The sequence below is a fragment of the Candida tropicalis genome (assembly GCF_000006335.3).
Source record: "Candida tropicalis MYA-3404 genomic scaffold supercont3.7, whole genome shotgun sequence".
In the NCBI taxonomy this organism is placed as follows: Eukaryota; Fungi; Ascomycota; class Pichiomycetes; order Serinales; family Debaryomycetaceae; genus Candida; species Candida tropicalis.
The window spans coordinates 856,048-871,256 of NW_003020059.1; the positions used below are offsets into that span (position 1 = coordinate 856,048).

At 35.5% G+C, this 15,209-nt stretch overlaps 6 protein-coding genes across 6 annotated transcripts; 4 read left to right on the top strand and 2 right to left on the bottom strand. All coding sequences in view use genetic code 12, as the record gives it.

Annotated features, from left to right (window-relative positions):
• Positions 1–659: 659 nt before the first annotated feature.
• On the top strand, positions 660–3,296 carry CTRG_05200 (uncharacterized protein; the record flags this gene model as incomplete). The annotated part of the gene is made up of 1 exon (XM_002550856.1): positions 660–3,296. One exon carries the CDS (start codon positions 660–662, stop codon positions 3,294–3,296), a length of 2,637 nt encoding a protein of 878 aa, XP_002550902.1.
• Positions 2,272–4,155, bottom strand: CTRG_05201 (uncharacterized protein; the record flags this gene model as incomplete). The annotated part of the gene is made up of 1 exon (XM_002550857.1): positions 2,272–4,155. One exon carries the CDS (start codon positions 4,153–4,155, stop codon positions 2,272–2,274), a length of 1,884 nt encoding a protein of 627 aa, XP_002550903.1.
• A 1,529-nt stretch (positions 4,156–5,684) lies between these two features.
• CTRG_05202 (uncharacterized protein) lies at positions 5,685–6,875 on the top strand (the record flags this gene model as incomplete). The annotated part of the gene is made up of 1 exon (XM_002550858.1): positions 5,685–6,875. One exon carries the CDS (start codon positions 5,685–5,687, stop codon positions 6,873–6,875), a length of 1,191 nt encoding a protein of 396 aa, XP_002550904.1.
• A 1,646-nt stretch (positions 6,876–8,521) lies between these two features.
• Positions 8,522–10,675, top strand: CTRG_05203 (uncharacterized protein; the record flags this gene model as incomplete). Its single annotated transcript, XM_002550859.1, has 1 exon — positions 8,522–10,675. The coding sequence occupies one exon, from the start codon at positions 8,522–8,524 to the stop codon at positions 10,673–10,675; it is 2,154 nt and encodes a 717-aa protein (XP_002550905.1).
• An 887-nt stretch (positions 10,676–11,562) lies between these two features.
• CTRG_05204 (uncharacterized protein) lies at positions 11,563–13,095 on the bottom strand (the record flags this gene model as incomplete). The annotated part of the gene is made up of 1 exon (XM_002550860.1): positions 11,563–13,095. One exon carries the CDS (start codon positions 13,093–13,095, stop codon positions 11,563–11,565), a length of 1,533 nt encoding a protein of 510 aa, XP_002550906.1.
• A 1,186-nt stretch (positions 13,096–14,281) lies between these two features.
• CTRG_05205 (uncharacterized protein) lies at positions 14,282–14,968 on the top strand (the record flags this gene model as incomplete). The annotated part of the gene is made up of 1 exon (XM_002550861.1): positions 14,282–14,968. The coding sequence occupies one exon, from the start codon at positions 14,282–14,284 to the stop codon at positions 14,966–14,968; it is 687 nt and encodes a 228-aa protein (XP_002550907.1).
• Between the last annotated feature and the right edge of the window lie 241 nt (positions 14,969–15,209).

A 15,209-nucleotide genomic window follows, 5' to 3' on the forward strand; every position in this document is an offset into this window, starting at 1 on the left:
TCAATTAGCCACAAAGCACAAAAGATAAAGATACGTCTTCACAATTTTGAATTCGCTTCGAATGTTACATTTCACCATTGTTATACCGATGCTCAGTTAGCCAAGTCTGAATTATTCTTTACATCAGCCCACAGTTGGAAATCGAAAGTTTATACTCCCAAATAACAACTTTCCACTGTGATCAAAACAATATGCTACATTGTTCAAGTGGCAAAAAGCGAAGTAACAAAAAAAAAAACAGAATAACCTTGTCATCAAAGGGCATGTATGTATTCACAGTGTAAATAAATAAAAAGAGGATTAACAACAGATACAGCAACTATCCACGGGTAACTATTACCCGAAATTTTGTTGAAAAGCTTAAAGCACAGACTAACTTTGATTAAAATATAACTACCACAGTTCTGACCTTTTGGTGTAACACCAAGATGTCACAATAACAAGTTAGTTGCAAATACCATTGACCCATCCAAATGACACAAAAGCGTACTAAGTCTTTTTGTCGCTATATCTCAAATTCAAATTTTCAATGGATAGAAACCATATATATATGTATATATCCCATTACTCAATTAACACCGTATTGAATCTTCCCTATATTTTAGTTTCTACAAAACATTTTTATTCCAACCCAGTTAATATTAGCAATTCGTGTTAAAATGGTTATCGATAAAAGAATATTGATACCATTTTGGTTGCTTTTAATTAATGCTTTCGCTTTAGATATTACCAATGACGGTAATATGTGTTTATACAATAAGGTATTTAAAGAACCTGCAGCTGTTACTGGTAGCGGCTGTATCACTATTGAAGAAAAATCAGCCATTTATCTTTCAGAATCACACTTGTCAATTCCTTCAACTCAAGACATTTACCTTGCTAACAGGGAATCTTCAATTGTCGTTAAAGCTGAAACCCGCCCTAAAACTTTCAATGTCTACGGTTTTGGTAACGGTAATAGAATTGGATTGGATGCTCCGTTGAAGGGCATTTATATATTAGGATACCCAGCATATAGTTATAATTCCGGATCCGGAATCTTGACCATGCGCGCTGGATCACGTGCACAGAATTTTAATATTGGTAAGGGGTACGACCCGATGTTATTTTCTATTGTCAGTGATGAGCTTGTCGGTTTGTCCACTTTATTAGGCAGTATTCAATACAACGGCCCGGTCCCAGAAAGAACTTTGTCCAACTCATGCCAACTTGAATGTAACTCATTTTCAAATTATCAAACTTCTGCCAATGATATATTGATAGATGATGAATCTGATCCTAAAGGCATTTCCTTTTTGGGAAAAAGATCAGAAAACCCATCATTGCTTATATGTTACGTTGGTGGTGAAGAGGTTGGAGTGGTTGAATATGAAACAGGTGTTTGTGATTTTACAATTCCAGATAATTTAGAAACTTTCTTTCATTTTACCTCGACCGACAACTACGATATTCAGTATTATTTTGCTAGTATTGACGGTCAAAAGTTTACCACTGATGTGGCATCTTCCGGTAGGGTAATTTCCATTCCTGCCAAATTGTTGAATAATGTGGCTCTAGAATTGAATAAAATCCATTTGAAAAAGTCCTCTGCATCTGTTATCGAACCATCGTCTGTCTCTACCGCAACAGAGGACTTCGAGAAAAGAGACTATGATTTTGGAGATTTTGACGACCTTGATGATTGGTTGGGATCTATTGATGATGGTGAAGGTGAACCAATTGATGTTACCATTTCTGCTGGCACTGGAACCGAATCTTCCACAACTATAGATGAAACAAGTATCGCTACTGAATCAAGCAGTGCCCCGACAATAGCTTCATCAGTTCCTGCTGAGCCTACATCAGAAGTCAAAACCAGTTCAACCGATAACTATTCTGATATTCCAGTTGAATCATCATCTGTTGTTCCAGTTGAATCATCATCTGTTGTTCCAGTTGAATCCTCATCTGTTCCAGCTGAATCTTCTGAAGCTGAGTCCTCATCTGTTGTTCCAGCTGAATCATCATCTGCTCCAGTTAAATCCTCATCTGTTCCAGCTGAATCTTCTGAAGTTGAATCATCATCTGCTCCAGCTGAATCTTCTGAAGTTGAATCATCATCTGCTCCAGTTGAATCCTCATCTGTTGTTCCAGCTGAATCATCATCTGCTCCAGTGGAATCCTCCTCTGCTCAAGTTGAATCCTCCTCTGCTCCAGTTGAATCCTCCTCTGCTCCAGTTGAATCCTCCTCTGCTCCAGTTGACTCCTCATCTGTTGTTCCAGCTGAATCATTTACTGCTCCAGTTGAATCCTCATCTGCTCCAGTTGAATCCTCATCTGCTCCAGTTGAATCCTCATCTGCTCCAGTTGAATCCTCATCTGCTCCAGTTGAATCCTCATCTGCTCCAGTTGAATCCTCATCTGTTGTTCCAGCTGAATCATCATCTGCTCCAGTGGAATCCTCCTCTGCTCCAGTTGAATCCTCCTCTGCTCCAGTTGAATCCTCCTCTGCTCCAGTTGAATCCTCATCTGTTGTTCCAGCTGAATCATCATCTGCTCCAGCTGAATCATCATCTGCTCCAGCTGAATCATCATCTGCTCCAGCTGAATCTTCTGAAGCTGAATCCTCATCTGTTGTTCCAGCTGAATCATCATCTGCTCCAGTGGAATCCTCCTCTGTTGTTCCAGCTGAATCATCATCTGCTCCAGTGGAATCCTCCTCTGCTCCAGTTGAATCCTCCTCTGCTCCAGTTGAATCCTCATCTGTTGTTCCAGCTGAATCATCATCTGCTCCAGTGGAATCCTCCTCTGCTCCAGTTGAATCCTCCTCTGCTCCAGTGGAATCCTCCTCTGCTCCAGTTGAATCCTCATCTGTTGTTCCAGCTGAATCATCATCTGCTCCAGTGGAATCCTCCTCTGCTCCAGTTGAATCCTCATCTGTTGTTCCAGCTGAATCATCATCTGCTCCAGTTGAATCCTCATCTGTTGTTCCAGCTGAATCATCATCTGCTCCAGTGGAATCCTCCTCTGCTCCAGTTGAATCCTCATCTGTTGTTCCAGCTGAATCTTCTGAAGTTGAATCATCATCTGCTCCAGTTGAATCCTCATCTGTTGTTCCTGCTGAATCATCATCTGCTCCAGTGGAATCTTCTGAAGTTGAATCATCATCTGCTCCAGTTGAATCCTCATCTGTTGTTCCAGCTGAATCATCATCTGCTCCAGTTGAATCCTCATCTGCTCCAGTTGAATCCTCATCTGTTGCTCCAGCTGGAATTCCTCATCTGCTCCAGTGGAATCCTCATCTGCTCCAGTTGTAATCCTCATCTGTCGTTCCAGTTGAATCCTCCTCTGCTCCAGTTGAATCCTCATCTGTTCCAGCTGAATCTTCTGAAGCTGAGTCCTCATCTGTTGTTCCAGCTGAATCATCATCTGCTCCAGTTGAATCCTCATCTGCTCCAGTTGAATCCTCATCTGTTGTTCCAGCTGAATCTTCTGAAGTTGAATCCTCATCTGCGCCAGCTGAATCTTCTGAAGTTGAATCATCATCTGCTGCAGCTGAATCCTCATCTGCTGCTCCAGCAGAATCATCATCTGCTGCAGCAGAATCATCCTCTGCTGCAGCGGAATCATCCTCTGCTCCAGCTGAATCATCATCTGCTCCAGTGGAATCCTCATCTGCTCCAGCGGAATCCTCCTCTGCTCCAGTTGAATCCTCCTCTGCTCCAGTGGAATCCTCCTCTGCTCCAGTTGAATCCTCATCTGTTGTTCCAGCTGAATCATCATCTGCTCCAGTGGAATCATCATCTGCTCCAGTGGAATCCTCCTCTGCTCCAGTTGAATCCTCCTCTGCTCCAGTTGAATCCTCCTCTGCTCCAGTTGAATCCTCATCTGTTCCAGCTGAATCTTCTGAAGCTGAATCCTCATCTGTTCCAGCTGAATCTTCTGAAGTTGAATCATCATCTGCTCCAGTTGAATCCTCCTCTGTTCCAGCTGAATCATCATCTGCTCCAGTGGAATCCTCATCTGCTCCAGTGGAATCCTCCTCTGCTCCAGTGGAATCCTCCTCTGCTCCAGTGGAATCCTCCTCTGCTCCAGTTGAATCCTCATCTGTTGTTCCAGCTGAATCATCATCTGCTCCAGTTGAATCCTCATCTGTTGTTCCAGCTGAATCATCATCTGCTGCTCCAACTTTTAGTTCCGTTATTTGGTCATCATCTAGTATTGAGGCTTCTTCTTCTTCTGCTATTCCATCAGAATCCCCATCATTGATCAGTTGTTATGTTAATGATAAAGAGGTCTCGATCGTTGACTATGAAACTGGTGTTTTGTGACTTCACCATTCCAGATGAGTTAACGACATTTTTTGACTTTACTTCTTTTTCGGATTATAATGTTCAATATTTTCTATGCCACTGTTTTTGGATTAGATATAGTACAGACATTCGGTACGCGGGGTAGAATTATTTCAATTCCAGCTAATTGATGCTTCAATCTGTTGTATCATTAAAGCAAGTTCTTTGTGGAATATTCATCCCTAGATAAACTTAGAAAAAAGAGGATTTGTTGGATGATTTTCAATGGCTTTCTATTGAGGGATTCCGGAAGGTTCCGGTCAATTGGAAGTTACAATTTTCTGCTGGTTATTGTTGGTGAAAACCCACATCATCCTTCTGTTTGTTCCCAGGCTGAAATCTACTAATTGGTGAATCCAGTTCTGTTGTTCCAACTGAATTCTAGTATTGACGAATCATCTTCTTTCCCAGCTGAGTCCAGTTATGCTGCCCCAGTTGAATCCAGTTCTGTAGTCCCATCTGAGTCCAGTTAAGTTGTTCCAACTGAATCTACTATTGGTGAATCATCTTCTATCCCAGTTGAATCCAGTTCTGTTGTCCCAGCTGAATCTAGTATTGGTGAATCATCTTCTATCCCAGCTGAATCCAGTTCTGCTGCCCCAGTTGAATCCAGTTCTGTTGTTCCAACTGAATCTAGTATTGGTGAATCATCTTCTATCCCAACTGAGTCCAGTTCTGCTGCCCCAACTGAATCTACTATTGGTGAATCATCTTCTATCCCAGCTGAATCCAGTTCTGCTGCCCCAGTTGAATCCAGTTCTGTTGTCCCATCTGAGTCCAGTTTATGTTGTTCCAACTGAATCTACTATTGGTGAATCATCTTCTATCCCAGTTGAATCCAGTTCTGTTGTCCCAGCTGAATCTAGTATTGGTGAATCATCTTCTATCCCAGCTGAGTCCAGTTCTGCTGCCCCAGTTGAATCCAGTTCTGTTGTTCCAACTGAATCTACTATTGGTGAATCATCTTCTATCCCAGCTGAATCCAGTTCTGCTGCCCCAGTTGAATCCAGTTCTGTTGTCCCAGCTGAGTCCAGTTCTGTTGTTCCAACTGAATCTAGTATTGGTGAATCATCTTCTATCCCAGCTGAGTCCAGTTCTGTTGTCCCAGCTGAATCCAGTTCTGTTGTCCCAGCTGAATCCAGTTCTGTTGTTCCAACTGAATCTAGTATTGGTGAATCATCTTCTATCCCAACTGAGTCCAGTTCTGCTGCCCCAACTGAATCTACTATTGGTGAATCATCTTCTATCCCAGCTGAATCCAGTTCTGCTGCCCCAGTTGAATCCAGTTCTGTTGTCCCAGCTGAGTCCAGTTCTGTTGTTCCAACTGAATCTAGTATTGGTGAATCATCTTCTATGCCAGCTGAGTCCAGTTCTGTTGTTCCAACTGAATCCAGTTCTGTTGTCCCAGCTGAATCTAGTATTGGCGAATCATCTTCTATCCCAGTTGAATCCAGTCCTGCTGCCCCAGTTGAATCCAGTTCTGTTGTCCCAGCTGAGTCCAGTTCTGTTGTTCCCACTGAATCTAGTATTGGTGAATCATCTTCTATTACGATGGGTTATAGTTCTGAAGTTACTAGTTCATCAAGTATTGAAGTATCATCATCAGTTTATAGTTCAACATCTGCTCGTCAAATGGTTTCATGCTATATGAATGGTAAAGTTGTTTCTATTGTGGATTATGAAACTGGAATTTGTGAGTTTACTCTTCCCGATGCTTACGATGCTTATTTCCGTTATGTTTCTTCTAGTAATTATGATATTAAGTATTACTATGCCAAGGTTAATGGGGTCAAGTATACTACAGACATTCAAAATGGAGGTAGAGTTATTTCTGTTCCAGCTAAACTATTGGTTAATCAAGGTATTGTGTTGTATGTTGTTCATTTGCAAAAATCATCAACCAGAAAGCTTAGAAGAGATACTGAAGTCGGATTTGATTCTGTTGAGGAATTTATTAAATCTATTGCAGATTCAGAAGGTACATCTCTTGATATTACCATTTCCAATGGTTCAGTTGGAGATGCTGCTATGACTTTAACTTCCATTGGTGAGTCTGGTGCTATTGTTTGTGAAATTATCACCGATGAATCAGCTTCTACTTTAATTAATGCTTGCGAATCTGTTAATACACTTACTCATGCTGATTCATCTGGTGAAGCACATATCACTCTGAGTGAATGGATTGAAAACACTGTTTCTACAGATTCTCATGTTGCTCATGCTACTTCTACTGATGTTGAAACAACCGTGGTTAAGAAGACTGTTACTTCAGTTATTACTCAATGTAGTAATAATGTTTGTTCTGAAAGTACTGCTACATTGGTTAACTCAGGCATTTCTTCTACATTGAATGAACAAACTGGTATTGTAATTGATACAGATATATCCAGTTTAGTTTCTGCTTCTAGTTCATCAGATCAAGCTGCTACAACTACTGACATCCCAGCAGTTATTACAGCTAATGAAAACAGTGCAGCTAAATCAGCTGCAGGATTATCTGTTGTTGGTATTGTAATTGTATCCATTTTGGTTTCTTTTGCTTAAATTTAAACCAGACCTATTGTTATTGATATTTTTCTTGTGGTTAATTACTTTTATGTTATTTACTTTTCGGTGAATTGTCAAGTGTTTTTTATTTTTACTGTTAAAATAAACTTGATAGTTTAATTTCTATATTTGTATATATATATATATATATATATATAATCTTGTTTTCTATTAATATTATTGAACAATTGTAGTAGAATTTTTTTTTTCTTTTTATTTTAAGTGATAATTGTAAATCGTACACACGTGATGGTGTTTCACATGATAACACTTAGTTATGCGCAATTAACAGAAAGTGGAGGAGAAAGGGGTGAATACTGAAGCAAGTCTATTTTTATTGGTGTGATTCGTTCAGTAGATAAAGAGTCATTACATAGTCATTAATTAGGAAATGTAAAAATGGTAAACTCTTCATGTCAGTGCCTAATTCTGGCCCTCGCATTGGTAGCACAGGAAACGACTCCGTAACAATAGTTCTACTAACCCCCTCCACACCACACCACAAAAAAAAAAAAATAGATTGCCTTCAAGGATAGAATATGACAGAAGGTCGTGTACATCGGAAACAACAATATTGTTGTTGTAGTTGTAGTGAAATTTGCTGTTTTTCAGAAGGAGGCAAACATCTATAAATCTCAGTTGATTGTGGAGACTATTTGTAAAGTGAATGAAATGTAAATATCATTAGTAATTAAGTAAAATACAACAAAATTATATAGAAAATTGAAAATTAACATCTTTTACAGTTAAAACTTTGTTTGGGTGTTTCCTTTCACTTTCTTCTAAACTGGTTGGTTTCCCATTTCTCGGCAATTACTGTAAATTTGCTGAAAATCCTGCATATAAACAAATGATAATGATCTCATGGATCATGCGTTTCACAACAACAACAACAACAAGGAGAAAAACCAATTTGTATAAGATGATTACGTAATGTACACTTTGACATCACACTATAATAATAAACTCTACACAAACTCCATATACAGTAAAAAAATTTTTTTTTACTTCTTAGCAATTTTGTTTAAATAAGAGAAGTACATTCATACTTGTAAGAGGCAATGTTATTCACTCGATTCACGGGTAGAATTGCTATGTGATATCTATTTTATAGGGTGGGTATGTGTGTATGTGTGTGTGGTGTGTGGGGGAGATAGATAGCGAGTAACACAAAATTGTCATTACTTGATCACAGTCATGAGTCGCGGAAAATCGTCCGTTGATATCAAGGCGTGTACTGGTACTAAATCCAGCCAACCATACCGACACCCAGTTCCCTTTCACCCTCGCTCTCGCCCTAGCTCTAGCTCTGTGTGTCCCTTTTTTCCTTTGTTTTGCTAATTTTATTCTCAATGATTGTATTTATTTATAGCCAGCCAAAGCAAGGGAAATCCTGTATCATTGCATCCATCGAATTAGTGAAATAGGAAAAGAAAAAAATAAAAAAAACGTATGTTGAAGATTATATATAATTATTTGTATTGTGTAAATTTTTGTTCTCTCCACTTTAAATTTCTTCTGTTTGATTATTTTATTTTATTTTATTTTTTTTCTGTCACCCACTCCCTGATTTCATTTTCATTTTCATGTTCATGTTCAATAATCCTTATTCAACCAAGCAGACATTTGCATCATCATAAACAATGACTATTGATCTAACCAAACCAGGCAATAGTATTACTACTATCACCAACAACTTATTATCTACTACTAACACTAATACCATCACGACATCATCGTCACCATCTTCATCTTCATCTTCATCTACAACAGCAGCAAACGATCATGATACATCCAAAAATAGTTCCACCTTATCTAATCCCTCCGTTTCTAAATCAAATAGTAATGATGAAGATCCTTCTGATCTCAGTTCAGCCGACGATAACAAAGATACAAATGAAAATAGCAATGATAGGAAGAATAATCTTCACAATAGGAATCAAAGAACTAGCATATATACCATGACACCATTCAATAAAAGAAGGAAAAGTAAAATTTCCGCCCAACATTTCAATACAGTATATCATCAATATAATAAGTGTTTTCAAAACTATTATCATTGTTATCAATATTTAAAACCAAACTGTACTTTCAACTCAAATATCAAACCATCAGTTAATCATTGGCAACTTCGTGATTTAGTTAAATTTAATGCAGTATCAAATCAAGTATACTACACTAAAGACGATTCAATCTATAAATATCAAGTTGATGATTATTCTATTGATAAATATATCAAGTTAAATTATTACCCTCGATGTTTTGATCATTCTCAAAATTATACTGTTACTGGCGGTTTATTAACAACTGCGTCCAAATTATTTTCCTTGAATTTATCCAATTTAACATATGATAATTGTCTGGATTCATCATCATCATCATCTTCTTCTTTTGCTTCTACTAGTAGAAGAATTTCCAAGGGGTTATTTTCATTTTATAACCCAGAATTAGATAAACTAACTACCGTGAAACTTGGAGAAATGATTAATAACGATGTTACATTATATAAGTCAACTAATAATTCATTCCAATCCTATATTTGTAACAACGATACCTTTTTGTATTGTGTTGATATCAATAATTCTGATTTGAGGTGTTTTAACAAAATTAATTGTGAATCAAATACTTGTTTAAACAATGTTATTAAAAATCCTAAATCTGATAAAATATTAGCCGCCACTGGTGATTCTAGTCTGATTTTCTTAATTGATCCAAGTTCAAAAAATTCTATCATTAAAACTATAAATTCTGGACATGATTCTGGTGGATTTGGTGTTGATTATCATGCAAATGGTTTATTATTTTCCACGGTTTTCCAAGATGGAATTTGTCAAATCTATGATATTAGAAATTTATCACAAAAATTAATTGAAATTAAATCAACTAGACCAGGACATCAATCAGGGGCATTCAGAGTAGTCAAATTCTCCCCAGAAAACGATTTGAATGATTTATTGATTATTTCTGAACATGTTGGTAGGGTTCATTTGATTGATTTAAGAAATTTGAATTATGATAATGTTGATGATCATCAGGTTGTTGTCATTCCTTCTGCATTAACCAAATTTGCCGAATTTAAAAAGAATGTTTATGAAGATCAACAACAACTGGGAAAACCTATTAATATTTACAATACAAATAGCAACAACGTTGATTCTATAATGCATGATGGTGAAGAAGCAGAAGAAGAAGAAGAAGAAGAAGAAGAATATGATGTTGACAATGAGTTATCCTTCACTGCACCATTAGTTTATGATTATGACTATTTAGCAAATATTCAACCTAAATTATTTAAAGATTTTAATTATTTACCACCAATTATCCTTCCTAAAAAAAGACAATTGCAACAACAGCTAACTCGTTCCCGTCCAACATTAAATACTCCTCAATGGCATGACAATAATTCTGGCTCTTCAAATTTTACAGAACAAGAACAACAACAGGAAGTTTCTCCGAGATCATCTGCTAGACCATCATTTGATTTTGATAGTCAATTGAATGACATCTATATGGAATATGGTGGAAATGAGTTTCGTCATAATCAACATCCACAGTCACCACCTGAACAAGCTACTAGTATTACAGCTAGTTCATCTTACATGTATTCTACATATTGTGATGATCTGTATCAACAATCGACTAATCATTTTAATGGAGAAATGGAATTACTGGGTATTGAATTCATGAGTAATGAAATGAATTCAAAGATTCTTATTGGATGTCAAGATTCAGGAATGTTAATGTGGGATATTAATGGAGTTTCAAGAAGAAGTGCTGGTAGCTTTGAATTTGTTTAATTACATTTTATTTGAAACTTAAAGAAAGAAAGAGAGAGAGAGAGAGAGAGAGAGAGAGTTGTTAATCATATGGCATTTTAATTTGGTTTTAAATTTTATTTTTTTATTTATTGTTTTAATTTGTTTTTTTTATGTAGGTTGTTTTTATAATTTATTTATATATAGCATTTATTTTGATGATTTAATTATGACATGTAGTTTATACCCATATTATTAAGTGATACTATTTGGGGAAATCAGAAAAGACGAAGAATATTTCAGTTTTTTGATTAATTTTGGTGAAAATTTGGATGTAAAAAAAAAGAGAAGAAAAAAATTGTTGAAAGGTTGCAAATAATTATTATATACATATATTCATCATTGCCAACTATAAGTAAATGATAATAACAATAATATTTTCTTTAAAAAAACGTATACACAGTGATATCCAATTTGTTTATATATATATAATATATATATAATATAGATCATTTTATCATTATTAGTAATTAACAATAACAAGCTAAAAAAAAAAAAAAAACTTCACATATATTTATCAGAACTTTCTCTTTGTTTTTCATTATTTGGGGGTTGTTTGTTTTATATATCCAATTAAATGAATAATTGTAAAAAAACTATTGGAATTTTTTTTTTTTTAATTTTTTTAAATATTTACTGAATTATTTATTTTCAAAGGGAATTTATATTTAATAAAGTTAATTCCCTCATATTAGTATTAAATATAACATTTTTTTTTTTTTGTTTTTATGAATTTTTTTTTTTAATTGAAATATGATTTTTTTTTTTTCCTTTTTATATATATCCAGATTGTTTCTTCAAAATCTTTGTTTTTAATATACATTTATTAATCTGTAATAATGGTTCGTTAACTTGATATATCATTTTTTTTAATTCAATAACCATTGTTGATAATTATCTTTAACTCTTAATTTAACATCTTCTAATTTTTCACCACTAATTTCCAAATTTTTACAAGATTTAATACTTTCCAAAATAACATCATCTCCAACAACTCCTTCATCTAAAGAATTAATTAATCCATTAACAATAATCTTAACTCTCTTGAAATCCATGATTAATTTCAAATCAACCCAGCCTTCAGCATCCATATTCTTTCTCAAATACAAATCTTTAATTAAATTTTCTAAAGAAAAGTAATAATCAATTTGTTGAATTAATGCTTCTTGAGGATCTTGTTTTGGTGAAATTGGTGGTGGAATTGGAATTGGCATTTGTTGAGGATAAGGAATAAATTGAATTGGACCTGGAATAATTCCAGCACCATTAGCTGCATGATTATTGTGATGGTTGTTGTTATGACGATAACCTCCATTACGGTATGCTTGGTTATTGTTATTTCGGTTGTTTCTGTATTGACCGTTTCTATATGGACGGTTTCCATTGTTGTATTGGTAAGTGTTTGGGTATTGTTGTTGTTGCTGTGGGTTGAAGTAACCTTGAGGAGTGAATGGTTGTGGTTGCATTGGTTGTTGTGGGTTAGCATTGGCATTGTTGCTATTATGGTTGTTGTATCTCTTTTGGTATTGACCGTTGACATTGCCATTTTGTTGATGTTGATTGTTGAAACGTTTCTTTTGTTGACCATTGTTAAATCGTGGTTGATGTTGATGTTGTTGTTGATTTGGTTGTTGCTGACTTGGTTGCTCTTGATGTTCTTGTTGTTGAGTAGAAGCAGATGATGATGACACATCGGAAGTTTGTTCTTCAGTAGTTTCTTTTGGTTGGGTTTGTTTCTTTTCAACAGCATCAGTCTTTTCTCCACTAGAAACTTCTTCACCAGCTGGTGCTGATTTAGCTTCCTTACCTTCAACTTTTTCTTCTCTCTTTTTTGGAGATGATTTGTTTTGGTTGTGCCCACTCTTCTTTCTATTTCTATTCAGCTTAGAATTACTGGAGTTACCGTTACTACTGGATCTTAAACTTGGCAATATCACTTTGGCTTGAACTGGAACCCATTTATTAGTGATTGGTTTCATGAATTTTTGTTGCTGTGGTTTAACAGCTGGTTGTTCACCCAACAATGGAGTCTTTTCTGGAGATGCCCATTTTTTATCATCAACACTTAATTGGGAAACTCCTGAAGTAACTTCACCCCAAGCAGATTTTGTAGGTACAGGAGCTGGGGCCAAAGTTTTCTTGGTTTTTGATGCCGGTGTGGAAGTAGCCGTGGAGTCTGTGGATTTGGAACTTTGATCTTCAGATTCTTTACCAAGAGATTCGGTGGTGGTAGATGAAGTTGGGGTTTGTTGTTCTGGTTGTTGTTCTTCTGATTTTGGTTTGACTGAATCCGAAGAAGTGGTGGCAGTGGCAGTGGCAGTGGCAGTGGCAGCAGTAGCAGGTGCTGTATTAGCTGAAGATGCATTAGCAGCTACGTTAGCATATGAAATAGGTGAAGTCATACTTGATGAGTAATGCTAAAAAAAAGGATTAACGAATTGGGGGAAAAAGAAAAACCTTCAAGTATTTTAGTAAGTGAAAAGATGTAAAAAAAAAATTTTTTTTTTTTCTTTCTTTCTTTCTTTCTTTCTTCCTGTAGTTCAATTGGTACGAAGATTTTCTTCTGAAGAAAAATTTTTATTTTTTTATTTTTTCACCCTACAAATGTGGTAGTACAGTGTTTGAACCAAAAAACCACTAAGATTTTTATATGTAGAAAAAAAAATTTTTTTTTTTTTTTCACTCTCTTTCTGTCTGTCTCACTGTTTTGTTTCAATGGATTCCCTTTTTTTTCTTTCGTGAAAAATTACCTGGGACTGCATACAACCCACACTTTCAATTGATTCTTTCATTCAAAATTGATGGGTAACCGTACAAGTACACAAAAGCTTGTAAAGACATGAATTCTAATTTGACGGCAATATTTCTTTGTTAACCCCAGTGATTGGTTTGATTCAAATATAGGCCACTCTTTTTCTTTGGTAATGATGCACTGGATCCTTCAAAATGTCACATCCCCACATGTGATCGGAGTTTATGGGTTGTACAAGTTGATTTGGACATATAATTATTACCCTTTTTCTTCAAAATTACTAACTAAAACAAATGACCGAATGGGTTAGATTGAACCTAATCAAATGAAAGTTCAACAACGAGAAAGAAACCAATAGATCTGTCTGATTGTTTTTTTTTTTACAACCAGTTTGTTTTTTGGTTTTAATTTGACTTTTTACAACCACTGCCATATTTGGAAAGTCCTCATCATAATGCTATTCCGAGGGTTCATTGAAGGAGAAAAAAAAAAGAATCTCCGTTCTTGAGAATCACGTGGGTAGTAAATCTTTTTCAGAACAATCATCTTTTTCCATGTCTGACTATTGATCTGATTTATAACGAAAAATACATACATTATAAGTCCCTCTTTGTAAACCACAAGACAAGTATTCAACAGACAATATTTTATCAGCTATACATAGATGGGGAATACAAAAACACTGTTAAAAAAACCTTCAATCAATTGATCAATCTGTGAGGGAGACAAGAGAGAGAGAAAAAAAAACTCAATCGGCAACGAAAATTCTGTGGAACTCTTAACTTTCTCCACACAAGTCAACACTTCCCATTTCTCTATACAATTTCAACCATACAATGTCAATTTTAACCAATCCTTTATATCGTCCATTATTTGAAATTATTAAATCGGCTAGAAATGGTATTGTCTATGGTGGTAAATTACGTTTCCTGCATGCATTGGTTATAAATCTATTGTACCGTTCCGGACCTATATTACCAAGATTAAAATCGGTATTAGAAGCTACTAAAAATCATGCTGAAGTATTGGCATCATTTGCAATAATATATAAAGCTTGTGTCATGATGTTAAAACAGGATAATTTCTTAGGTGAGAAAAATATGGGGTTGATCAAGTTTTTAAGTGGATGTTTTGGATCATGGATTGTTTATAGTCAACATTTCAACATTTTCCATAGTGGAATCACTCATCAGATCACATTGTATTGTTTCAGTAGAGTTGTATTGGCATTAGGAAAGATATTTTTAGATAATTATTTACACTGCTTCCAACCAAGTTTCAGAAATTATCAAGGAGACACCATAAAATTCAAAGATTTGAATAATCAACAACAGAAAAAGTTAAAGAATATGTTTTATAATAAGCTGTGGAAATATTTTGCTATATTGACCTGGGGTCTAGTTATGTTTATTTATGATTACCAACCACAATACTTGCAAAGTTCGTTGCGTCATAGTATGGCATATATTTATGATGTGGAGATGGATACCTGGTCAAATTGGAGAGAATTCTTAGGAATCTGAGAGCTGGTACTCTTGTCAAGGAGTTAGAAACTTAATACTGACGATGAAAGCTATTCAATTTTAGATGGTTTCCTTGTACGAAGGTTTCTTTACTCTTGATGCTTTTTTTTGGTTTTGGTCTAATTTTTTTTGGGGGTGGTTGTTGTTTGCTTGATTTGGTTCTGTGGACAATTGAATAATTAACAATAGATGATATACCTTAAGATCAAGTTACCTTTTGTAATAGTAGACACACATCACT